Source organism: Lissotriton vulgaris, chromosome 11, assembly GCF_964263255.1.
Source record: "Lissotriton vulgaris chromosome 11, aLisVul1.2, whole genome shotgun sequence".
NCBI lineage: Eukaryota > Metazoa > Chordata > Amphibia > Caudata > Salamandridae > Lissotriton > Lissotriton vulgaris.
Window position 1 is genome coordinate 602261645 of NC_141699.1, and position 27226 is coordinate 602288870.

General features: G+C 46.6%; 1 protein-coding gene across 1 annotated transcript in view; it reads left to right on the top strand.

Annotated features, from left to right (window-relative positions):
- The window catches only part of GRK7 (G protein-coupled receptor kinase 7), a 230002-nt gene that overhangs the window by 123812 nt on the left and 78964 nt on the right, over positions 1-27226 (top strand). The window contains exon 3 of the mRNA XM_086944811.1: positions 13500-13771. Within this exon, the coding sequence (XP_086800937.1) occupies positions 13500-13771 (272 nt within the window). The remainder of the gene's footprint in view (positions 1-13499; positions 13772-27226) is intronic.

The window sequence follows — 27226 nt, forward strand, 5'->3', positions numbered from 1 at the left end:
ACAAGACTCCCTAGACCGGCACCCAATGCGTACACAAACACCGGGACACTCCAAACTACTTGACTTCATGGAAGCGCAGGGCTTAGTGGACATATGGAGGCGACTCCACCCAAACGATCGGCAGTACACATACTACTCGGCAGTCCACGATAGCCTATCGCGGATTGACTATTTCTTGACGTTGGGAGGGGGTCCCCCTGCCTTCACTGATTCCCAGATTAAACCACGAGGAGTCTCCGACCACTCCCCGCTGACGCTGACACTGTCCAACCAGGAACGGGCATACAGGCGAGCTTACCCCATCTACCCGGGTTACCTCAGGGAACCAGGTATAGCTAAGGCTTTAAAAAGAACCACACGATCCTATCTCGCCGAGAATGTGGGATCAGTGGATTCGCCTACAATCCTGTGGGAAGCCTACAAAACAGTACTCCGCGGACAGGCGATTTCAGTGATCACGCAGCACAAACACACACAACGTCAGGAACTGGGGGGCCTAGAGGACCAGCTAGACAAGGCAACACAGGAACATGAAAGGAACCCGACTGGGGATGCCAAGCATGCGCTCCAGCTGGCTCAGCAGCATCACACGGGCTTTCTGCGTCGCAGAGTGCAAGACAATATGTCAGCAACTGCGAGCAGGGTGTACGACGTGGGGGACAAAGCCGGGAGGCTTCTGGCGTGGCTGGAGAAGGCGCGGGGGGGTCAAAGGGCCATACTCCAACTGAAGGACCCTAGTGGTGAAACACAGTCCAGTCCGGCGCGGATAGTGGAACTCCTGGCAGACCATTTCCACTCCGTGTACTCCCCTGACTATGTGGTCACACGAGAATTGGCAGAGAGCTCTCTCATAGGGGTACCGGTCCGCACTCTCTCCCCAGACCAACGGGATGAGCTTGAATCCGACCTGACGGCGGAAGAAATACAAATGGCCATATCCGCGCTACACCCGGGGAAGGCGCTGGGCCCCAATGGTGTACCGATAGAGTGGTACAAAACCATGTCCGAAACGTTGTCCACACCATTACTCGATATGTTCCGGGAGTGTCGGGTGCAAGGCCGATTGCCTCCTGACCAACGCACGGCCACAATTGTCGCGATACCTAAGCCCGGCAAGCCCCCTGAGGAATGCGGATCATACCGCCCGATTTCCCTCCTTAACGCCGAAAGCAAAATACTTGCGAAACTACTGGCCACCAGGTTGATGTCCCACCTAACACATCTAATACACCCTGACCAGTCAGGCTTCATGCCACACCGGAGCACGGCGCTGAATCTGAGGCGGCTGCATGGAGTGCTGGCCCGCGCCCCGCAGCTGGAGGAACCGGCAGCGGTACTGTCACTGGACGCCAAAATGGCGTTTGACATGGTGGAGTGGCACTATCTCTTTGCGGTCCTGGAACACATGGGTTTCGGCCCGACGTTCATATCGTGGGTCAGACTACTGTACACCGAACCCGTGGCGCGGGTAACCGCGAACGGACATATTTCAAGGGAGTTTCCGCTGGCGAGGGGCACGAGACAAGGATGCCCACTCTCGCCGCTACTGTTCGCCCTAGTGCTGGAACCCCTGGCCACGATTATCAGAACCACCCAGCTGCTGAAAGGCATACAGTGGGGAGGCGGATGGGAGGATAGGATATCCCTGTACGCAGACGACATGCTCGTCTACCTCACGGACCTCGTGAACAGTATCCCAGTTCTATTGGCACTGTGCGAACGCCACGGTGCGGCTTCGGGATACAAACTCAACTGGTCCAAGTCCGTCCTCTATATGATACAGGGCGAACTTCCAGCCCTGCCGGAGGATTGCCAACTGCTCATAGAACGTTTCTCCTTTAAATACCTAGGGATACGGATAACGAAGGACCACTCCACCTTCCTTGAACTAAATCTTAAGCCCCAGCTGGACAGACTAAAATCAGATGTGCGCCACTGGAAAAATCTCCCCTTAACACTCCTAGGCAGAGCTGCGCTCTTCAAAATGATGGCGCTACCCCGCTTCCTCTATGTTTTAGAGAATACGCCAGCGATGATCCCCGTAACATTCTTCCGCCAGGTGTCGGCACAACTGTCCGGCCTTCTGTGGGGAGACAAACCAGCCAGGGTGGCGCAGGTGAAATTAACCAGGGATTGGTATAGTGGGGGGATAGCCCTCCCCAACCTCGAACTGTACTACTGGGCCGCACACCTCAAGGTGATCAACCAGTGGGTCCACGCAGCACAGGACGATCCCGCGTATGAGGCAGACCGACGCCAACTGGGCGCGTCCACCCTCCTAGCCCCACTCTACAACAAGGGCATAGCAAGGAAGCTGGAGGGACCCACCAAACACACAGTAACCATCTGGCACAAAGCGCAAAGACGGCTGGCATGGGAGGGAGTGATTACTAAACTCACGCCACTATGGGACACCAAAGCCCTCGGTAACCTGCGCAGTTCAAAAGGGTTTGAACAATGGGACACCATCGGTATTTCTACGGTGGGCGACCTGTGGACGAGGGAAGGCGTGCTCTCCTTTGCGACCCTGAGGGAGCAATATAACCTTGAGGTGACAGAAACATATAGATACATACAAATTAGACACGCACTCTTGTCAGTGCTGGACCCAGGCATGACACCCCCGGAGTCGGCTCCGTTAGAGGACCGGTTACTCACGGACTACATGGAGTCCAGCGCAACCTCCCTCACCTACCGCAAACTGCTAAACAATCTGCCGGATCCCCTCGGAAAACTGAAGGAATATTGGGAAGACGAGGTTGGGGACCTGGACGAGGCAGACTGGAACGCAGCTCTGGCATCTCCCAGGGAAGCAGGTATTTCCACCCGATTCAGATTGGTCCAATTTAAAATACTCCACAGGGTCTACTACACCCGCACGACACTACACAAAATACACAGAGCAGACCACCCGCACTGCCTAAGAGATTGTGGGGAGGAGGGTACACTGTTCCACACTATATGGACCTGTCCAACCATACAAAACTACTGGAGGTGTGTAACTCGCACGATCGGCCAAACCCTCCAGAACCCGTTCACTCCCGATCCCAGAGTCTGCCTCCTAAATGTGTGGGGCCCGACAGACCTGTCACTGCATGCGAAGAGTTGGGTGGTCATTGGTGTAATGATGGCAAAGCGTGATATTGCAAAAAACTGGGGGGCACGGGAGGCGCCAACACTGGCGCAGTGGTGCAGAAACATGGATGTGCTTATGGTGACAGAGAGGGCTGTGTATCAACAAAGACTTAATCCACGCAAATGGAATAAAATTTGGACACCATGGAACACATATAGGGGGGACATTTGTGAGCCTCTTCCTGAGGAGGAGGATGAGGACAGCTCTGGGGACGAGGTGGATCTGGAATAGTGGGGGGGAGGGAGGGATGGAACCCAGGCAAGGGACCTGCCACGAAGACTTGGGCTCTACAACCCAGGCGAGAATGTGAATACAAGTAAGAGCATTTAAGGGCCCGTGGACACACCAATGTTATACTGGACTACTGTGCCGGATCGTGAACTTTAACCCTTGAAGTAGCAAGTTTTAAGTTGGGGGGGGTAAAATGTAAAAGTTGCTCTATTGATCGGTGGCAGCTGAATGTTGAGGCTGCTCAGATGAATGTATAACTGTCGTTTTATACCTTGTGCTAGCAACAACAAAAATAAAACTTTAAAAAAAAAAAAAAGGGACTGGAGCCCTGTGCTTGCTCTCCAACCCAGCTGTCTGAATTGTGCATGTCTGTTTGGCCGTAGCAAGGGAGCGGCCACACCAACATGCACAATTCATACTTAAGGGGCCACTCTTCACTTCTGCCAATCAGCAGCAATAACACTCTGGCCCCGCCCTGCCCTCTCTGTTCAGCAGAAAGCTAGAAAAATAAAATGGCAATAAAATCCTTTTATTGCCAATTTATTTTTCCAGCTTTCTGCACAGCAGAGTGGGGCAGGGGGGTGGCACTCCTCTACTCCTACGGAGGAACAGCTGCTGATAACAAAGGCCAATAAGCAATGGGACAATGGTATTTGCCACGTTCTTTAAATGATCTACGGGACATGCATCTAATGGGGAAGAGGATCTGATTGCACAAATGAGATCATTGAGCAACTGAGCTGATGCTGGTTCAAACAACGATCAATATTGGTTGGTGATTTTCATCAAACTTGGATTATTCTTAGTGTCTCCCTGTCCCAGGATGAGCAACAGCTCTGGGATCTTATCCTGAAAAAAAAAATCGGATATGTTGTTGCACATCTTCGGAGAGGTCACCATTTGATTTATCGTGTCTTGTTGTTCAATCAGATATGGTGTAATCTGCAGGCGCAGTGTGTTCCTTTCAAATTAACGCAGTGCCCATGACTGGAACGCTGGAAGCACAATTGCAGGAGACTGAAGGGGCACTGAGCTGCAAGCCAGAGACTGACAGGGAGTCAGCTCTGTAACAAAGGAGATGGAAGCGTGGCATTTGTTAGATGCATCCGTGTGTGTCTAACACCTGGTTAGTCTGCTTATATGTTGTTTATCTGAAGCAACAGCACCTACTGACCTATGATTTGTTTTATATTTATTTGTAGGACATGTATGCTTGGGGGTGAGTGTTTTTAAACTTTCAGTAGTTAGTACATTACTGATTAGGCAACCATCCACACAGGCAGCTCTTCTCAGGTTATAGAAGGTTCAGTCGGATTAGAAGGGATTATCTGTGGCTGAGGAGAAAGGGGAGTTGAAGGGATGATAAAACGCAGGAAAAAGAAGGTCGGGATGGTATGAGTGTCCTGTCAGAAACGTTTTTGAAGGAGCAAATCCTTCATGAAGAAAGCCACGGGTAGTTCCTGCTTTAAGGCGATGCTGAGGTCTCCTCTCGTGGGTAGCCCGGCAGGAGTCCCAGGCTCTTGGTTCAGACCGCACTGGTAGAGCCACTATATGCCGACAGAGGTTGCCACCTTTGAGAGGTGACCCGTAGAAGAATAGGCTTTTAGTTGAGTTGCCAGGATCCGAATCAGCGCGCCACATGTTCCATTGAGTCCAGTTGGGACCATGGCTTACAGCGGGTGGGACAGATGGATGAGAAGCGTGTTTGATGGCTTACTGTTCCCTGTCATGTGACAGAGTACCACGGTACCCCACATAGTGTTAAGAAGATACTCCAAATATACTATTTTAAAACCAAACAAGAGGGGGGAAAGGTCTTTCACATGAGTGAGCTGTAGTTGAGTTAAGGAACCACCAAAGTTGAAGATGTGTCCATGCTGTTCTACGGAAAGATAACACTGGACATCATACTGTAAAAAGATAAAGCTGTGGACGAAAATATGAAGGCCATTGCTCCAATCAGGAATCACCAATGCCAGAGGATTATTTAAACCATCACAAACTTGAAGGCTTTGAAGAATGGAGGCGGAGGGGCGTGGTCTGAGTCTAGGACAGCAAGAATGACTGGTATCAAAGAGTAAATGAGTTTTCATCAGAGCTGGTGACAGGTGCTGTCAAGTGAAATATAGATGACATTGGTGATACCGCACACGGTGACCTAGCCATTACATGAAAGCATGTAACAATGTCTGATTTTTAGGCTGTACAAAGAGTGTTTCAAATCCCGGCTTCCTACCCTGACAGCAAGCCTGAGAAATGAGTGATGGGGGAAACAACTTGTGAAATTAGAACCCTGACAGATAACATTCAGCAGATGGCAAAGTCTGCATAGGGAGAAACGAAAGTGTACTGCATAACATGAAAAACGCAGCACACTATTGCGTGGCCTTAAGGTGCCAAATACACATGAACGTAAATGTGCCATTTTACTTCAGGTCCCTGGGACATGAATAAATATATAATAGAGTGTTTGTAGCACTAATACAGAACACTGATGACCTCTGTAAATGCTGACATTTTGTTGAAGAATGAATATGATTAGGTACACCAAAAATGAGTCATCAACATTTTTAGCGACTGGTAACCTAAATGGAATTATGCAGTTTTCTAAACCATGAACATGGCCACGGGTGCTGCACAAAAGGCTCATCATCAACAACATCAGAGTTAAATAAGTGGAATAAAGGCACATAGCATAAGTAAAAATATATGCAAAATCTACAACGGTTCAAATCAATTCATAAGCAACCTCTCAGATTCAATGGAAATGTCTATATGATAAGAGGGTTGTACAATGGAGCCCAACATAAAAACCATAAACATTCAGGGGCTGATTTACAAGCCCCATACAACACTTTTACGGCGCTGTTGCGTCACTTTTGTGACGCAGCGGCAGGAGAAACCATACGCAACGTTGCGACTTATTTACATCATGAAGCATCTAGGCAGATGCGTCACGTTCTAAAGCACTGTGCCACATGAAACCTGCATAAGGTTTCATGTGGGGGTTCTGTCGCAGTGTGGGCGTTCCGTCGAAGTGTGGGCGTTCCATCGGAGGAAAGCCTTGGAAAAGTGACGCATTGAAATTCACAAGATTTCCCTCAGTCACTTTTTCAACGCCGCTGCGTCAAAACCTTGCGCCTGCTTGAAGCAGGTGTAAGGCGTGACGCAGCATGTTGGAGATAGGCTGGGTTGGAACAGTGCTGGAGTTGCGTTGCGCATGCAACACGACTCTCGCACTGCCCCAACCTTACGCCGGCAGATACGTCACGCATCTGCCTATCCGTGCAAAACGGCACACCGCATTGTAAATGCGGCGCATCCATGGCGGCGCACAGTAGTTTTGCGTGACACATCTTTCTTGCCGCATCCCTGTGATTTGCAGGGATGCGCCAGAAGTTGTAAATCTGCCCCCCGGTACATGGAATAAGCAAGACAAAGGAGCATATTTGTGAGAAAATGGCAGGGTGCGGAGCTGTGCCAAATTTGGCAGTGGTGCTCTCCAACAATTTCATAATGCAGGAATGCGCAGGGACAATCACTAACGGCGATCTGTTTATTCTGCAGCACGCATAGAAAAAGCATTTACAATGCAATGGTCTTGTCTTTGTTAAAGTTGGAGCTATTTGCATTGCAAATGGCATTTTTTTCATTTTTTTTCTTTTTAAACATAAATAAATGGTTTTGTCATATACAATGGCAATAGGTGAACTTTAGAGAGTAGTAGAGAGTTATAGCAGACACAGAGCCCCTCCCAACACACACACACACAGAGCCACACATAAACACAGAGAGAGAGAGACACACACACAGAGAGCCACACACACAGAGGGAACAGAGGCAAGAAAAGCGAGCACAACCATGGGGCAGAGGCAAGAAAAGGATCACAACCAGGGAACAGAGGCACGAAAAAACGATCACAACCAGGGAAGAGAGGCAAGAAAAACAATCACAACCAGGGAACAGAGGCACACACACACACACACCCACAGAGCCACACACACAGAGCCACACACACACACAGCCACACACACAGCCACACACACACACAGCCACACACACACACAGCCATACACACACACACAGCCACACACACACACACACACAGCTACACACACACACAGCCACACATCTTCCATCCATTCACCCATCCAGACATATACCCACCTACTGAATCATCCATCCAACATGCAATCCACCCATCCAACACCTAACTCAATTCAACCATCCACTGGCTCAATCCAACCATAAAACTCCTTCCAGACACCCATTGACTCGTGCATTCCATTTACTCCATCAATGTAACTACCATTCAACTGCAATCACCCACTAACTCATACATCCACTGACTCCATCCACCCGCTGACTCATGCATCCACTGACTCATGCATCCACCCAACCACCACTCAACTCCATTCACCCACTGACACATACGTCCAAACATCAATTCATGAATCCACCAACTCTATTCAACCAACCACCACTCAACTTGATCCACCTACTGACTCCATCCACCCAACCACCACTCATCTACATTCACCCACTGACCCCATCCACCACTCATCTCCATTCGCCCACTGACAAATACATCCACCACTGTACTCCATCCACCCAACAACTCATGCATCCACTGACTCCATACACAAACCATCACTCAACTCCATTAACCCAATGATACATACATCCACCACTGTACTCTATCCACCCACTGACTCATGCATCCACTGCCTCCTAACAGTTTGAGCCCCTTAGTCACTTCGGGACACTCGCCGAGTCTCTGCCCCTCACTTTCCAAGCCCCCACCCGCCGCCTTCCTCGTACACACTCTCACATCACCTTCCTTAGCTGCCCACAGGTAGCCTCCGCCCCTCCCTCCCTGAAGCGCCGTCAGAGCCTGGCTTACCGTGGGCCGCTTCCACTTGATCATGAAGAGCGTGAAGTCCGGGCTCATGTGCCGGTGGCCGTGGCAAGCTGGCGGCCAGGGGATGGCGTAGCTCTTGCAGCTCTGAGCGACCCAGGCGTGCTGCCACTGCTCCCGGTAGGCCTGCTCGTAGAAGTAGCAGGCTATGACGATGGTGGCAGGCACGGTGTAGAGCACGCTGAAGATGCCAATGTGCACCATTAACTTCTCCAGCTTCTCGGTCTTTGTGCCATCGTGCTTCATGCTGGTGAAAATGCGGAAAAGTGACACAAAGCCAGCCAGCAGGAAGGAGGTGCCAATGAAGAGGTAGACAAAAAGTGGGGCGAGCACGAAGCAACGCAGAGCGTCCACGCTGTTAATGCCCACAAAGCAGACGCCGCTCAGCACATCACCGTCCACTTGTCCCACGGCCAAGATGGTAATGGTCTTGACGGCGGGCACGGCCCAAGCAGCCAGTGGAAGTACTGCGAGTTGGCTCCAATGGCTTTGTGGCCCCACTTCATGCCAGCTGCCAGGAACCAGGTGAGAAAGATAACTCACCAGATGGACGAGGCCATGCCGAAGAAGTACTGTTATTCAGTACATTCAACACCATCAATACAAATACATATACATAATACAAATACCAACAAATGAAAACATTGAAAAAACAATCATAAAGACACCATATATATACACAAAGGGGAAAGGGGGGGATGCCTCCAAATACTAAGCAGAAGAGGATTATTTAGACTGCATTTCTGCTGCACCCAATATAATTCGCATTCCAGCGCAGTCTCTGCACTGGGCCAGGGACAGACTGATTTGCATATAGCCAGGTTCTGAGCTGGGATGGGGCAGTGAGATAAATAACGGTGATGGATCAAGCCCTGATCTTTGGACTGGGTAAGAGTGGTGTGCTCAATTCAGACACTCTGTTCATCACCACCCCCTTTTCTGAATCGATTTTGGCCACTATAGGTGTGGCAGGGTATACTCAGACATGAGTCCCTTTCTCACTGCTCCATCAGGATTCAAGCAAGCCGGGCCGAAGACGGCTGAAATGCCAGAAACCGGTCCCCGGTAGCTTGTTTCCTTTCTGGTGAAGAATTGGCTTGGTAGTTTAGTCTGCCCTGTTCCCATGATGCACTGGGCCAGGGACAGACTGATTTGCATATAGCCAGGTTCTGAGCTGGGATGGGGCAGTGAGATAAATAACGGTGATGGATCAAGCCCTGATCTTTGGACTGGGTAAGAGTGGTCTGCTCAATTCAGACACTCTGTTCATCACCACCCCCTTTTCTGAATCTTTTCAAACTGGGGAGAGTGTTTTTCAAAAAATGTCAACAACATAAAACATGCCCACCAGTCTGAAAAGGATGGGGCTTAAAGCATTGCCAACACAAAGTTTGTGTCCTCGAGAGGCAGCAAGCCCCGTCCTTTTCAGACTGGGGGGCGTGTTTTTTGTTAGGAGACTGAAGACGTCACGGAGAAAAAGGACAGCAAAAAACACGCCCCTCAATCCGAAACGGACGGGGCTTAAAGGGACAGACAGAACTCTTCTCCAATGGCTGGCTGCCGTTTAGGAAGCCAGCCAATGGAGAAGAGCTGGCTCGTTTACCTACCTACTAGAAGACATAATTTCTCGCCCAGCGAGACTGCGCAAGCACAGCCTACGCAGGCCGAGACCTTAAAAGCAAAAACGAGGAGAAATAAGAGTATTTCTCCTCATTTCACCATTCTAACACCTGCTCTTGCAAGCGTTAGTTTTGGTGCTGCTTCAGATTTACACCTCCTTGTAAATCTGGGACAGCGTCAAAAGCAATGGGTGTTGCGGAGGAAGGCCCACAGCAACACCCATTGTATGCCCCTTTCTTGCTAAGTGATGCGTGTAAAAGGGGACTTATCTACAAGGTGGCGTTAAGCCACAATAAGTGGCATATTGCAGATTTGTAAATATAGAGAAGGGCATAACGCCACCAGAACGTCGCTAAACGTGACGTTCTGTTTGCGATATCCCCTTGTAAATATGCCCCAAAGTATAAGTAAAACAGGTACAATGAAAGTGCAGAACAGAATAAGCGGAGGCATACTGGGTAGAAGAAAAGAATGGGAATGACTTCACCCATTTCCACTGCTGATATCAGGCAAAGTGACAACGCATAAGCGATAAACTGGGGCCCATATTTAGTAAGGTTTTGCATCACCCTTGCGCCAAACAAGGGGGCGCAAGGGTAACGTAAAATCTAAATGAGATTTACGAAGTCACGCAAAGCCACTTTGCATGGCATGATAAATCTAAAGTAACGCAAGGCAGCGCAAATCGCTGCCTTGCGTTACTGTGCTGCAGTGATGTTCCCACCCAACCATCCATGGATTTTGGTGCATTCCCAGATTTATCATTAATGGGGCTTTTTGGGGTTGTATTGCACATTACCTTAAATATTTAGTTTAGTACAGTTGGCATGACAAGACACTTATTTTCAAACAGTGAAGTGTTTATTGAAAACAGTAAATGAAATACTGGAATAATTAATAATGAAATCAAAAGGCAGGATTTTAGTAAACATGTTTTGTTCTGCTAAAAAAGACAATCTTTTTATGAAAGTGAAACATTTATGAATCTGTTGTCTTCGAGGTACATCTATTAATGACCCCTAACAGCAGTTGGAATGTTTAGGTTCAGGTTGTGTTTTCAGAAGAGGCTGGTGACTAAACAAAGGGCAATGGTGTGTGAAACTTAGCAGAGTGGTATAGATTTGTCATTTTCTAAATGCAGTGTGACTAGGTCACCGGTTGAATGAAATCTATATATTATATTGTACTGTAGCATTCATGTAGCGGTTTAAGCTCGTTTTGAGGCACCGAAGTGCCTTTTCGGAGAAGTAGCATGCTGCACCATGGGACAGAACTTGGTTGGTAAAATGTTGTATTTGGCGGGATCCTACATGTGGAATGTTTCTGTGTGTGAGTGACCAGAGGGGTATGCTCTTTTCTTGCAAAGGGGCCCAGGTCCTAGTGGTGGAATGGTGGGAGAGGTGAGAGGGATAGGTATTCAAAAAAAATGTGCAGCTGGATGGCTGGTATATCGTACTCTGCAGGACTCATGAAAATGTTTATTGTTAATATTATGCTAGAGGCAGTGATTTAGCAGAATGGCCTGTTTTAGAGCTAGCCTAGTTTGGGGAAGTGGGACTAAAACATATAGGCAGCTCCACAGCACCAACCTAGCCAGACGGTCAGCTGGGGCGGTCTGAATGCACCAGAAGAATGAGGGCCCAGTAACCCACATGGCAACATGCGCAAGGCAGAGATGTTGTAAAATGCATCACATTATGGCAAATGGGCAAGAATAGAAGTTGGTGAAATGATCAGTAGCGACGTACCTTTGTAAACTCTGGGATACTGGTAACTGCTGCACAGATGCACCTCATAAGTGAGGAAAGAATTGGAAGAGCAGTCAAGGTTAGGAGCCTAAGCAGAAACTCCACAATCTTTAAAAGGACCAGATTTCCCCAACTCCTGCCAGGCCAAAGGCGGCCAAACTTTCAAGCAGGGTCATGTGCTCTGTCCCTTTCTCAGGCAGCAAAGGCTCCAACAGATGGTTGAGCACCAGTGGGGTGAACCCTATTTGGGTAATGGCTCAATTTAAAGCCAGTCTGGCACCCTGATAAGGGTAAGAGATGAAGAGCTTGATAGACTGCTGCCCTGACATCAAAAGAATGAATTGGATTTCTCCATGTTGCCTTTCTGCCTTCAACCTTCCAGATGAGCCAAATACTTTTCATTAGATCACAGAGACCATTGCTCTTTCTATTTTCCATAATGAGGAATTATCTTGCCCGTTTGAATTTTCTTCTAGACCATTTCCAATTTATAGTGAATGACATTTTAAAGTAAAAAAAGACAATGTGGTGAAATGAGATTTAAGGCTTCCATTGTTTCAACTAGGAGAGCAGCATGGGTCTTCTCTGACATGTAAGACATGCAACAACACTTTTATTTTTCTCTCCACAAGTCAACTGTCAGTCTGCCTCTGTCTGGTCCCTTCCCACTATCCATCCTGAGCTTCCATTAACTCAAAAGCAGCCAAACAGGTGTTATTTCCTGTTCTAAACAACTTCTAATTCAGCCTCTATGAATACTGGCTGCAGCTAGCAAAGTGTGTTAAGTGTGTTTGTTGGACACTGCTACTCACACCTGCCCTTGGAGAGAGGACCTGTTACCTACATTGTTCGTCCAAGATCCCTGGCCTTAGATCCCTAGTGGATCCTTTTAGAGAAGAAAACCAAACTACCCAGAGTGCATCTACGATGGTCACGAATATATACCTTTACAACGCAGATTTTACTCCGCAATACAATCATAACGCAGTCATTACAACAACCACGTTTTAACCACGCAATGCCATTACTACAAAAGTCATTACATTGACTTGCAGTAGATGGCGCTGTAAAATTAGAAATGTATAATTTACTATTCCAAATCCAGCCTTCGTAATAGTAGGGAAGGTGTTGGAATAGTAAACTATACTATTCCTTATGTTAAAGAGCCATCTACTGCAAGTCGATGTGATGACTTTTGTAGTAATGGCACTGCGTGGTTACAACGCGGTCGTTGTAATTACCTCGTTGTGATAGTATTGCGGAGTAAAATCCATGATCTAAAGGTTTTTTCCCGCTGGTCACAGTATCTCCATCATGCCATCATGATGCCCGGGCACCCGTCCTGCAGACCCTAACCATTGAAGAGGTATCACCCGCAATCTGCTGTTATCAGCCATACAAGTTGAAGTACGTCAGTACCTGCCAACTAGCAACTTTATGCACACTTAACTTTGACTAGATATGTCACGGGTGTTAGTTGGTGCAGTCAACTGGACTTTATAGGTCATGTCAGTCCTGGAAGACTGTAGCTTTTTGCTCACTGGTAGTAATATATAATAAAATTAGCAGGTGGGTATAATATCTTTGCAAGTTCTCTGTGAAACTTCATTGATTGTATTATCACAGGAATAATGACAGATCTTCAACATAGCATTGTGTACCTGTGCTATACAGATTTCCTGTGATGCCACTGTTTGTTGTGAAGTAAAATCAGCCACATAAATAAAAATATATGGACATATATTTTGTTAAGCTTTTAGATATTCTGATACATTGATATAATTTTATATAAAATGATGTCACATGTATTCTAATTGTTCTTACATGCTTGCAAATGTAATTATAGGCAGGAACAAATGGTTATATGGCTCCTGAAATTCTGAAAGAGGAGAACTACTCCTACCCTGTGGACTGGTTCGCATTGGGATGCAGCATATACGAGATGGTCGCTGGCCGGACTCCATTTAAAGACTTCAAAGAAAAGGTTGACAAAGATGAAGTAAAGAGAAGAACCTTAGAAACCGAGGTACAGTTCAAGCATAAAAACTTCAACGCAGATGCCACAGATATCTGCAAACTGCTATTGGCCAAGAAAACAGAAGACCGCTTAGGAAGCAGGTATGCTTTCCCTTATGTGTACTTCTATGTGTATACAAAACCACTGGACATCACTTTTAACTTGGAACTGACCAACAATAAAAATAGCAATTTTCCAATGTCTTAAACCTGTAATGTAGAGATGCATCATGACCCTTTACATAATTCAGTACCACACCTAGTGGTCACTATATCATGGTCAAAATATCAACCTACACATATTTCTTAAGTACATTGTTAACCACCACTCTATCATCAACGTAAGCAGTTGTAGAGTTAAGAATAGTAAACCTAGGCTTGCCTCAGTTTATATTTAACTTTACTATATAGTGATATCAATATTGTGTATGTCATATTTTTGTAAGTTTGAATTTCAACTAAAATATTGTAACATACAATTGTAGCACAAGTCGTGTAGAACATTTAATTGACCTTCCTGAAGAGGGGTAAGATCGATGCTTCAATGACCAACATTCAAAGGTATCTTAATCAGAGGCACTAAACTATAGCAGAGTTTCAAGTGTCTAAGAGCCTGATTTAGAGTATGGCAGATGGAATACTGCATCACCAATGTGATGGCTATCCTGTCTGTCTTGTTACCGGTACCACGGCACATAATACACTTGTAATAAGGTGGACTGGATATCTGTGATATTGACTATCACTATATAGTCAAGGTAAGTATAAACAGGCCCTACGCCTAAGATGTCTGTAATGGAGATTATAACACGATACAGTGAAACTAACTGAGATGCTGTCAGTTACAAAACACTGCTTCATCTTGTCCCATGTTACCAGAGGTTCTAAATTTGTTGAGTGTGCTACTCCCAACCAGGGGAAATTATTTTTCCTCAGATTGGCATACCTAAATGCACATACAAAATAGCACTGTACAGTTAAATACAGCTCTCAATCAACACATAAGAAACCTGCAAGCTGACACATTCTGCTCATACCTCAAACCACTTGAAGATCACTTGCAACGCGTCTCTGTATACACAACTCTCATGACAAAAACTCAACAAGAAACAGCAAAGAAAAACCAATACTAATCAAAACCTTCCACATAAAGCGTACTATCAACCAATGCAAAACTTCACGAAACGGAACCCCCTAAACTCACGAAACATTCCATCCTGCTAAATAGTTGTATCGAAATCCCGGATATCAGGATATCGCCTGTCGGATTACTACATGGAAAAGTGAAAAATACCCTCCCCCCAAAAACCGGTGCCCTGGTATTGTGCCATGCCTGGCTCGTAGCATACCTTCTGCACATGGAGTCCATTAGATTTGAGGGTGAGTAGGGTACATAGTGACTCTTCCATTCCCAGTGTACTTTGCATCCTGAGATCACCTTTATCCTAATGCAGTCAAAGCAAAGTAACAGAGCTACGGGTAGATCCTCAAAAGTATCCAAACACTTTATGGCTGATTCTGCAAAGAGGTCTGTCAATTTTAAAGATAAGTTTGCCATTTTGTCTTGCTTATTTGTTATCAGTGCTTAATTTAAGCCGGTAGCTTCCCGTGCTCTGCACCAGCACTTAATTGTCAACACCGGAGCTTGTGACAGTCTGCCAAGGTGCTGTCTCAGATGACCACAACAACAATCAATTATTAATTCAATAGACATTAAAAATGACTGTGACCTGCTGCCAAAGGCATGTTATATCTTTGGGGTCTGTAATAGTCTCAATTGTCATACTTGTAGGAGTGTGACGGTTAGTAGTTGTGTTGTTACTATCACTGGCAGCATGGAGGGACAATGTGTGGTGCAAGCTGCAGTGGCCTCCTGATGAGAGCCCTGGCACTTATTTATTTACAAATAAAGCACTGGTTAACACCTTAGCTGCGTGTAAACATTTCTCCCCAGTGCTGCGCTGTCCATTAGAACTAGTGCTGAATGGACGTTCAATGGTCGTGCGCAGCACTGGGGAGGTAGCGCTGCTGACGACCATTGGCCGTCAGCAGCACTTAAGGGGTTAACATCATTCAAGCATTCAAGTCTCAGGGAAAGAAAACAAACCTCACACCCCTCTACACAAATAAGCACTGGACACTCAAGCTAATAAGCTAATGTCCAAACCCAAAAGGAAAGAAACCTATGTTTCTGAGACTGTTACATGAACCTGTAGTCAAAGTAACCTACTTAGAGGTGTTGTTGTACTGATTCAATGCATTGTTTCCTTTGTTCTCCTTACAAAAGAAAAGCATGTCTTTCAGGATTGTACCACAAAAAGAAAGCATCCAATGCTGTAAAATGGCATTCTCCACACTGCAGGGTTTCTCTGCACTTTGCTGCGTGGCTAATAATGCATTGATAGTAACATCTCATCTCAAGCACTTTACCTCAGAGCACTTCCACACCAACTGAGACAACATAGTTCACAGCTTCGGGGTGGGCCTCACAACGTTTACAATAAACCTCCAAAGCATGTGCAACACAGCCAATGCCTCTTTAACTGTCAAGTTTTTTTCCAGAGTTTTATAGCACGAACTTGACCCGAAGGTATCAGGTATCAGAGTGCTTTACATGAGCACCAGCTACATTACACAAGGACACATTCATTTTTGTTAGGCACAGGGAGATTAAGTGATTTTAGCTTACTTCCAATGCTTTCGATTTTAAAGAACTATGATTTGTTTAAGGTAGTTTCTAAGGAGAGATTGAGATAATGCTGAGTCACTTAATGAGAGGTGGGACAGTTTCCACGCTACAACTACAAAAAAGCTGTGGGCATGCCCGTTTTGAGTGTAAGCAAAAACAAATGAGGAGATTAAATCACAGTTAAAAATATTTTTAACTAATTCAGAAATACATAACTTTCAATTAAATTTTGTAGTAATCAAATATTGAAATGTGTCAGGTGGTGTTTATTTTTAATTTGATTAAAATATGTATAAATAAATTAATGTATTATAAATATTAGTTTAATACATATTTAATTTGATGAGTTAATTATTTTATTTTATTACTTCTAGGTTAATAATTATTAAAAGTTCCGCACATGTGAGAAAAGTTACTAATAGTAACTTTACACTTGTAAATTTTGTCTCCACCCTGTCTCAGTTTAGAGGGTGGAGGAATGCAAGCCTATACTGGGTGTAAACCTACTTTCGGAAATGGTGAATAGCGAAAAACGGTAGACTTAACTTAGGTGCACAAAGAAATTTACATGTGAGTACATCTACATGTATAAATGTACCTTTGTGAATAGGGACTATTGTGAGTTCAAGAGAGCCAGGAAAGAATTGACTGGCTGACACAGGAGCCATGACAGCTGGGAAGTCAGCCTTGCCCAGAGCTCTTACTGTATGGGCTCAGAGGAGAGAAATTGAGAGATGCAGGCTCTTCTCTGAGGTTTGGATGTTCAGAGGGTCTGCATTGCCTGGAAGCTAACCCCCTCTCAGTCACCACCTGCAAGAATTGGAGAGGGATGCAGAGTGACAGCTGACTGAAGATAGGATGTTTGCTATATACATTACTGCAAATGTACATATATTGTTTAAAAGACCATTGCTTGAAGCTATGATCTAAATTAAAAACACCAAAAGAGTACTGTCACTTCCGAGCTTAGGAATTTTGCTTGTCCCCAAAGACTGCATTTCTCATAGATGCATTATAGGTGTACCATAAGTAAGTCTATGGTCAGATATCCAATGTATGCTATCCTGTGAAATGCTACTAAGATACGCAAATGTCAATAGTGTTGGGTGATCACACGCAGGTACCACATGCACTAGTCACATAGATTTTCTAAAGTGTACATGTATATTGGTTTGGAGAATTTAATTGTGCATTTCCTGCATCACTATTCTGAGTAAAGGTTTGCTCATGTTTTGAACAAATAGTGACTGCTTTACTTTTTCATAAACATGCAGATTGTGGGTTTTTGTGTTGAATATCATGTTGGTTTTTTTTCTAGCTACCCATATAGCCCAAATATACAACAGAGTAGAGGAACGTTAGGTGTGAATGCTACCACAGGTATTTACCGGAAAGGTATTTAATTTATTTTCAGGATTACGTGTGGTCCACATGGAGCAGTGCCAAAGGGAATAGGAGACTTAAGAAAACTACTACCAAAGACAAACACATCTTAAGTCAGTGAATAGAAGGTTAAAACTTCAGGACTGGAGAAGGCGTCCATAAAGTTCTGAAGGAGTTTGGTAATCCTTATCCTACGTAGCCAGTTTGATGCATTGTTGCAGTGTATGTTGGACTTCAACTGCACTAACTGGTGGCAGTAGCACATAGTAAACTGTAGGCTTTACAAAGTCTTCATAGGGCACCCAAAATGTCTCCCTAGGATAACTTTGACCATAGAGCTCCACAGTATTTATATTAGAGTGCAGTTCAGAGTAAGATTTATATTATTATTTTGCTTTCTTCTCTATCCCACAAAGAACTAGGAACTTTTTCTTGAATTGTGAGTTGTTCTTAACTCCAACTGCCATACTTCTCTACATGTACATAACAACATATTTTTCAAGGATATAGCTTTGATTAGACATTGAGCTAAATGGTGTTAAGCCTTTGAATAAAAAAATATTTGAGTCACAACCAGCTACTAAGTCTGCGCTGCTCATCTTTGCATCCCATGGAGGTTCAAGTATACACAGCGAGATACCCTGTTAACAGTTCCTGAGGCACCACCCCTCCCCAGCAGTAAATGGCAGTACCACCATGCCCTAAGGTCCTCTAACCACTGCTGGTCCCAGGATCCATGGAAAAGGTAGCACCATGGTCTTGCAACAAGCTATTTTTTAAGAAATGGGGCTGAAAGTTTTATTTTACAAACAATTGTATACCTATATTTCTAATCATCAGTAGGGTTTCCAAGCAGCTGTGCGGTGAAACTCGAGAAATATTCCTCTGTTTTAAGCTTTACCACAATACGCAGGAGCATTCTTTCTGAGCACCAGCAAATCCGGACTATGGACATCATTATGATACCGGAAGGTTGGACCGCCACCCAACAACATGGAGGTCCGGGGACTGCCTGGCAAGCAGGCGGTGGTCGACCCCCAATTACGATGTTCCAGCCAGGCTGGCAGGTGGAACAGTGCTCTATAACACTGTGGCTTGTGCTGCGGCCCTAGAAAGCACAAGCCACAGGGTTACAGAAGTCAAGTCAAGTCAGTAAATTTATATAGCGCACTACATACCCAGAGGGTCTCAAGGCGCTTGAAGAGGGGTGGGGAATTACTTCTCGAATATCCAGGTTTTAAGTTGCTTTCTGAATGCTAGGTGGTTTTCAGTGAGGCGAAGGTGCGTGGGAAGTGAGTTCCAGGTTTTGGCCGCTAGGTAGGAGAATGATCTTCCTCCCATGGTGGTTTTGTTGATGCGGGGAATAGCAGCGAGGGCTTGGTTGGAAGAGCGAAGCTGGCGGGAGGGGGTGTAGAAGGAAAGACGTGCATTGAGGCATTCGGGTCCAAGTTCGTAAAGAGCTTTGTGTGCGTGGGTGAGGAGGCGGAAAGTTATCCTCTTATTGACGGGGAGCCAGTGGAGGTCTTTCAGGTGACCAGAAATGTGTTCTTTACGCGGGATGTCTAATATGAGTCTGGCTGATGCGTTCTGGATGCGTTGGAGTTTTTTCTGAAGTTTTGCGGTGGTACCGGCGTAAAGGGTGTTTCCGTAGTCCAGGCGGCTTGTAACCAGTGCGTGGGTGACCTTTTTTCTAGTTTCGGTGGGGATCCAGCGAAATGTTTTTTTGAGCATGCGAAGAATGTTGAAGCAAGATGAAGAGACGGCGTTGACTTGTCTGGTCATCGAGAGTGAGGAATCCAGGATGAGGCCTAGGTTCCGTGCGTGATCCGTCGGGATGGGTGCTTTTCCAAGGGCTTCTGGCCACCAAGAGTCGTCCCAGGCGGAGGGGGAGGTGCCTAAGATGAGGACTTCTGTTTTTTCTGAATTCAGTTTCAGACGGCTATGCTTCATCCATTCGGCTACCTCTTTCATTCCTTCATGTAGGTTGGTTTTGGCGATGTTTGGGTCTTTGGTGAGTGAGAGTATCAGTTGGGTGTCATCAGCGTAGGAGATGATGTTGAGGTTGTGTTGGCGTGCGATAGTCGCGAGGGGGCTCATGTATATGTTGAAGAGGGTGGGGCTGAGTGAGGATCCTTGTGGCACGCCGCAGATGACTTCAGTGGACTCTGACTTGAATGGTGGGAGGCGTACTCTCTGAGTTCTTCCGGCAAGGAATGAGGTGATCCATTCCAGTGCTTTTCCTTGGATTCCGATGTTGTAACAGGGTGTTATGACAGACTGTGTCGAAGGCTGCGGAGAGGTCGAGGAGGATGAGGGCGACTGTGTCTCCATTGTCCAGTAGAGTTCGGATGTCGTCTGTTGCTGCGATGAGTGCGGTCTCAGTACTGTGTTTGGCTCGGAAGCCGGACTGTGAGGAGTCGAGGGATTTGTTGGCTTCGAGGAAGGCGGCGAGCTGGTTGTTGACAGCCTTCTCGATGACCTTGGCCGGGAATGGAAGGAGCGAGATGGGGCGGTAGTTTTTGAGTTCGGTGGGGTCAGCTGTGGTTTTTTCAGAAGGGCGCTGAGTTCGGCGTGTTTCCAGCTTTCTGGGAAGGTGCCGGAGTTGAGGGAGCAGTTGATGACGTCTCGGAGGTGAGGTGCTATGATGGAGTCTGCTTTGTTGAAGATGTGGTGAGGGAATGGGTCTGTGGGGGATCCTGAGTGGATGGAGTTCATCAGGCGGATGGTGTCCTCAGTGGAGATTGGGTTCCAGTCATTAAGGATGTTCAAGGGGGGTGGAGGTACGGCGGAGGGTTGGGTGGGTTGGTCTTCTAGTTGGTTGTCGAAGCTGTTGTGGATGGCTGCGATTTTGTCGTGGAAGAACGAAGCTAGGGAGTCACAAAGGGTTTGAGAGGGGGAGATGTCGTTGGAGTTGGCAGTGGGGTTGGTAAACTCTTTGACGATGTTGAATAAATCCTTGCTGTTGTGGGCTTTTTGTCTAGTCGGTCTTTGAATGCGGTTTTCTTGGCAGTCCGGATCAATTGGTGGTGTATGCGGGTGGCGTTTTTGAAGGCGTCCCTGGTGTTGGTGTTTGGGTCTTTTTTCCAGGCCTTCTCAAGGGAGCGACAGAGTTTCTTGGATTTCTTAAGATCCTCGTTGAACCAGGGGGCGTTTTTTTGCTGCCTGGTTTGATTTGACGTTTTTTCAAAGGTGCTAGGTTGTCGGCGGTGTTGGTTAGCCATTGAGTGAGGTTAATGGCTGCTTGGTTGGGGTTCGATGATTGGGCAGGGGGGTTTTGAAGAAGCGATGAGGAGATCTGGTCGATGGTGATTTTGTTCCAGTTTCTTCGCAGGGTAGGTTGAGGATGGTTATGGGTTCTGGTCTTATTGTAAATGAAGTGAACGCAGCTGTGGTCCGTCCATTGGAGAGCTGTGGTGTGACTGAAGGAAATATGTTTGCTGGAGGTGAAGATAGGGTCGAGAGTGTGACCTGCGTGGTGTGTGGGGGTATTAACAAGTTGTTTGAGTCCGAGGTTGGCGAGATTGTCCAGAAGGGTGGTGGTGTTGTTGTCGTTGCTCTTTTCCAGGTGAAAATTGAGGTCTCCCAAGAGGATGTAGTCCTCGGAGGAGAGGGCGTGTTGGGTGATAAAATCAGTGATGTCTTCAGTGAATTGAGCACGGGGTCCCGGTGGTCTGTAGAGGAGGGTGCCTCTGAGTGTGGTCCTGGGGTCGGTGTGGATCTGGAAGTGAAGGTGTTCGGCGCTAGAGAGGTTGTCGTCCGAGCTGGTTGAGATGCGGATGGAGTTCTTATGGACGATGGCGATGCCTCCTCCTGTTTGGTTGGTGCGGTCTTTTCGGATGATCTTGTAGCCTTCCGGGATGGCTACGGTGATGTCTGGGGCTGAAGAGGTGTTCATCCAAGTTTCTGTTAGGAAGGCGACGTCTGGAGAGATGGTGTCTAGTAGATTCCAAAGGTTGATGGCGTGGCTGTGGACCGATCGGGTGTTGAGAAGGATGCATTTAAGGTGGTTGGCGTCAGATCTATGTTTGGTGTTAGTGGATGTGGAATTGGTATTTGTGCCGTCAAACTTGCAGGAGTTGCATGTGAAGGGTCCATGGGTGTGTCCTGGTGCGGCTTGGGCACAGTTGGGGAGTCGGCCGGGAATTAGAGCAAGGAGGGAGGAGGAATCGTATGTAAAGCGTGTGGGCTGGGGCTTAAGGGAACCAGGGGGTCTGGCGCTGGGCGCGGTCCAGGCGCGGACGGGCGTAGACGGGCTTACCTTTGGCGCACCTTCGGCGCGGCCGCAGCGCGTGGACGCTGCGCGTTGGGACATCTGACATAAATGGAGAGTGGAGGGGGGGCGGAGCGTGGGAGGGGCAGCTGGGAGGCGGGAACTGGGAGGAGCCACGGGCTGCCGAGGGTAAACAGAGAGCCACAATGGAGTCCGCCCCCTGAACCGAAACAGAGACACAGCCGGAGTGGGCAACACGCTACAAAATACAGAGAAATGCACCCCACACAATCGTCTCTTCCCCTCACCAACTAGCAGTAATGTGCAGCAGGAAAACAATACTGTGCAAGCAGGCAGATACCACCAAGCGCCGAGTGCACTAATGTAATAACAAGTAAATATACTTCAAAACGATACCAAGCGCTGAGTGTGCTTCAACAGCAGGCAGGCAGGCAGGCGCGAATACAGCCAGCAGTGAGTGCAGCGTCTGGACACTTTGTGCACATTCATGCACCGTGTGCCAGGCATCATATGGTGCCTGGCACATGGAGCATGAATGTGCATGGGGGTACTACATGTGCCCCCAGGGCCACATTACAGTGGCTCACAAGGACGGTGGCCCTGCTTGGGGCCCCCAAAGTCTGTTTCTGACAGCCTTTTCATGGCGGTCGGACTGCCATGAGAAGGCTGTCGAAAAAGAACATTATAATCCCTGCGGAGGTGCCTGCACAGGAACCCCAATCCATTGTAGGTATATGGGTCCGGCTGCCACCCCGACGGGATTGTAGATCCTGTCGGAGGCGGCGGTCTTTCCCCCCCCGACCACTGCGCTTCAACGGCCTACATCGTAATGCAGCAGTCGGACAGATGCTCTGTATGTCATGCGGACCGCCACCGACAGCCAGTCAAGGGGGGCCGCTCGACATCACAATGAGGGCCTATGATAAAATCATCTGCTCGTCCTTCGGAACAGCTTTTTGAATTGGCTATTGTGTGTCATCCGTGCCCCATTAAACCCCCAAACCGTTCCAAAGTCCCCAAACCTCCCGTGGGTTTTCCTTGCTTCCGGATCGTCAGTCCAGCTCTGCTTGATGTAAAGTGCCAAGGATCGCTGCTCAGAGTGAGCCGAGAAACCAGGCTGTATTGATTGTGCTGCAGCAGACTCGGAACTAATGTTTCAGTGAAACAGAAAAGTCATGCGTCAATGAATCATTGCTAAGATAATTGAAATACACGAGAAAAATGTATGGAGATGGTATCATCACACTTGGAAAAAAAAGTACATATAAAATAATGTACTTTTTTCAGAAAACTGTAGTTCAAAATGTAGGACCCTATATTACTTAATGGTCAATTGAAATCTGTGAGAATAAGAAGCTGTTAATGCTATGTTATGTCTAGTTATATAGCGCTTTTCATGACACTCACCACAACTAAAGTGCTTTTCTGGTAGGTCCGGTTGCATACACCACAATTCTTCATATGATCTCAGAACATAAACACACGCAGAAGTGATCCTGTGACCTACAAAAATCCTTAATTAAAACTAAAACCACGTATTTTGGTTTCTAAATGTCGACTTGACTGAGGGAGGTCTCAGAGAATCAAAAGGCTCAAATAAATGCAAAACCGTCCGCGTAATAAACAAGACACAGGTGTTTAAACAAAAAGGCTTTGAGAGTGATGTAGGGTGAATATTCATTTGCCTACATCTGCTTCTTTGTTCATATATTCCGGTGAGAAACCCTTTGAAGAAGAGTGTTGAAGTAATGGGTGGTGGGTGTCTGTTCATGGGGGATATATTATTTATGAAGCATACCCAGAGCTTAATTTTTTTTAAATGTCATTTGCCCGAAGTTTTTCTTACGTACCCGCTGCCGAACCCCAGAGGTTGCCTAGTTTTTAATCCACCTCACGCCTCTTTATTCCACCACCCCACACTTCTTCCACATTATCTCACTCGGGCAGTTTACTTTCACTCACTGCTTTCTTCCATTGTCATTGTTTCATCTTTCTCTTCCTACTTCTTTCTTCTTTTTCCGACTTTCTCTCTCTTGCTCTAGGTCAAATTCTGGCAATTACAAATTTAGTCTGATGGGTCCTGCCCAGCACATACCCACTGGCATAAATTAAGAATCGTACCTGCTTATTTTCACACAGTCATGCTTGTTTCCTCATCGTCATGTTTGTTTTGTCACCACAGCCTTCATGGTAGGTCCTTGTATTTACTTCCTGTTCTCAAAGCAAGCCACTTATGTAACCACCATGGGCCTCATTTATGAAAGCCTTGCGCCACCGGTGCGTCACTTTTTCCCATGTTAAAAGTGACGCACCGGCGGCGCAAGGCCTTCCTAAATAAGGCCCCATGTACTCTCTATTGTCGCAGTCTTTATAACTGAAGGAGAGAAGCTTTGCCTCTGAAACATGTGCAGTTGCTCATAATGCCTTTTATATGTAAAATTTAAAATTCACACACTTTGGCAATTCGTATTTTTTTCTTGATAGCTCGTACAGCCTGATTTTCTTATTCCTGCTGGTTTAAAGGTCCTCCCATTAACCTAAGACCTTATTTTTTCTGCTTTCCATTGAAAGAATGGTATATTTCACTATTTATCACAGGCCTGTATAAGTGGTAAGTAAGCTGTATTTGTGTTGGTCCTGATTCTGCCATTATACTATATGTAAGGCAATGGTGGAGGAGCGTCGCCCCACTGGCTCAGCCAGCAGCTGAAAATTAAACAATATTGTTTTACTATTGAGCTGTTGGCTGAGCCAGCGTGTGTGAGGATGGGCGGGTCGGGCCCTGGATGGTACGGAAGGGGGCAGAGTGATGTACCCTGCTAACTGTGCATGTCTGTTTGGCCACTGGCGTAACGAAAAGTGAGGGGGCCTCCCTGAACGGTACTCAATCAATAGCTTTCCGGCCAGAGTGCAGTGCCGAGGGGGCCCCTTGGAGCTAGAGGCCCCCCGCACCGCGGGGGATGCGAGGGCCTTTGTTACCCCCCTGTGTTTGGCCAGCCATCTAAGGCTGGTCAAACAGATATGTGCAGTTAGGTTTCTCCAACCCAGCTGTATTACATAGCTTGGTTGGAGAAACATCACAGACTCCCTGTGCCTGAGCGCGAATTAAACAAGTCAGCTCAGGCCAATCCCTGCGCTGCTCTCATGCAGCATGAGAGCATCTTGGGGATTGCACAGGGAGTCTATGACGCTGTCCTAGGGACGGCTGGGACCAGGGAGCAGAGGAGCTCCAAGGTGCAAGGCCAATGAAGCAGCATCAGGTAAGTTATATTTTAATTGAATTATTATTCCGTCCCCGCCTCACCACTGTTTAAATGTGTCTGCCGCCACTGGTGTGGTTAAGCGCCTTCCAGACTCTATCGCTGTGTTTTGTAGGGCCCAAAGCTCCCTATTTGTCAGGCTCTGCCCTTGTATCAGTAAGAGGGCAGGTCTTGATAGACCTGTTCTCACAGCTATACGAGGCTGCAGCAGAGCAGTTGTAGGATTGAGCGGGTGTAGGTGGCTGCCTTTGAAGGAATGCAGGTCCAGAAAGTCTTGCCACCAATGCGGTGCATTCTTATGGGATCGGGGACCCTCTCCTGGCTAACTAGGTGAGGACTAGAAGTGTCAAATGTATCATGTTCCTCTCCTCTGCTTGCATATGTAGGTGGTATGGAACCCTCGCATGAGAAGCAGGTACAGAGTCACTACCTATAGAGTAGGCACAAACAATTTCCTGTGCCAAATTTACTTGCCTCCTCTTCTGGGGAGATGAACCCTCCAGCTTTCTGAGGGGGACAATGGCTAGAGAAGGGTGATGCTTCAGTTGATGTAGAGCAAGGAAAATATATTCAGTAGACAGAGTTGGCTCAGCAGAGGGAGAATGTGAATTTTACTGATACTTCTGTGATGTCAGTGTCCGTCAATTTATGGATGTGTTAAGGCTAAGCGTCACATGTTCAGAGGATCTTCTCAGGGCACATTCACTTAAAAAGTAGGCTTATGTATGACAGGAGAGTGAAGATGGCTGTGTAGAGGTCCTTCTCAGTGGCGAAGTGGTGATGCATTCCTAGAACTATGCTATGCAAGGGGACTTTCAGGCTCATTTTAAAAAAATGATTTTGTAGTGCAGGAAGGGACACATTCCTGCACATAAACAATCAGTGGCGTTTGCTGATTCAATACAGCAAAATCAAGGAGAAATAAAGCATGTCTCCTCATTGTGCAAGTGTAAGACCAGGTGTTCTCTGGTTTTCATTTTGGAGCTGACCCATATTTATGCCACCCTTGTAAATATGGGCCAGCATCATAATCAATGGGTGTTGCGATGGAACGCCCACCACAACACCCATTGCCCAACCCTTTTACGCTACGTATAGCGTGAAAGGGTGTCTTATATATATATCCCTTTGAAGAAAATTTGTTTCATTCATCCTCACCCATAATAACTAATATCCAAACCAAAATACTATCCATGAGTTGGAACCAATTCCTTAAAATAATCCTACCCTAACAATATCCCTCACCTTGAAAATAACTCTTTTGTTAGGATTAAAAGATGGAGATTTATGTTTCTAGATGCCAAGTGGATGGGAATGATATTTCCAGCCAGTATCTCCACACAGAAATCCAGCTAACATGGGCGTTTATTCCAAAATGGGGAAAACATGTGAATCCTGTTTTACGGGGTCAGGGTTTTCCCTTTTCGGGGAAAAATATGCTTCCATTTACCACCTACTTTGAGCAAAGGCTGTGAGTCAGCAGGGAGTCCATGCTCCTCTGTGACATGGAAGAGATTCAGGTGGGGGCTGGAGGCCAAGTCCAGTAAATGCTAGCAGTTGTTGCCACATGTGGTTTTACTGGCCTCATTTTTCCGATGCTAATAACTAGTCTAGTGTTCCCGGACCCAGGTAATTCAGGTGCGGAAACACAAAGCTGGTTATAATTGGGGCCTAGGACTAATTTATCCGTAAACCATGCTATCAGCCGTACCTGTTGAAAGGCTGTCTATTTTAATGTCTCTGCTTTTTGCCTGCAAGCAATAAGTCCATTACCACCTCATCATGTTGCCTCACCTCAGTACTTACTAATTTAGGATCACCTACATCAGAGGGGATGCAACCAAAAAAACCAGAGGTACACAAAAATAAATACAGACTCCAAAAGCCGTACAGTAACCGGATGAAAGAAAAAATACTTGAAATCATAGGGTGGGGTCAGGAAATTTCCCAGCAGCAATTTATATTCTTAAAATGGTGTGAGGAGTCCAAGTGCC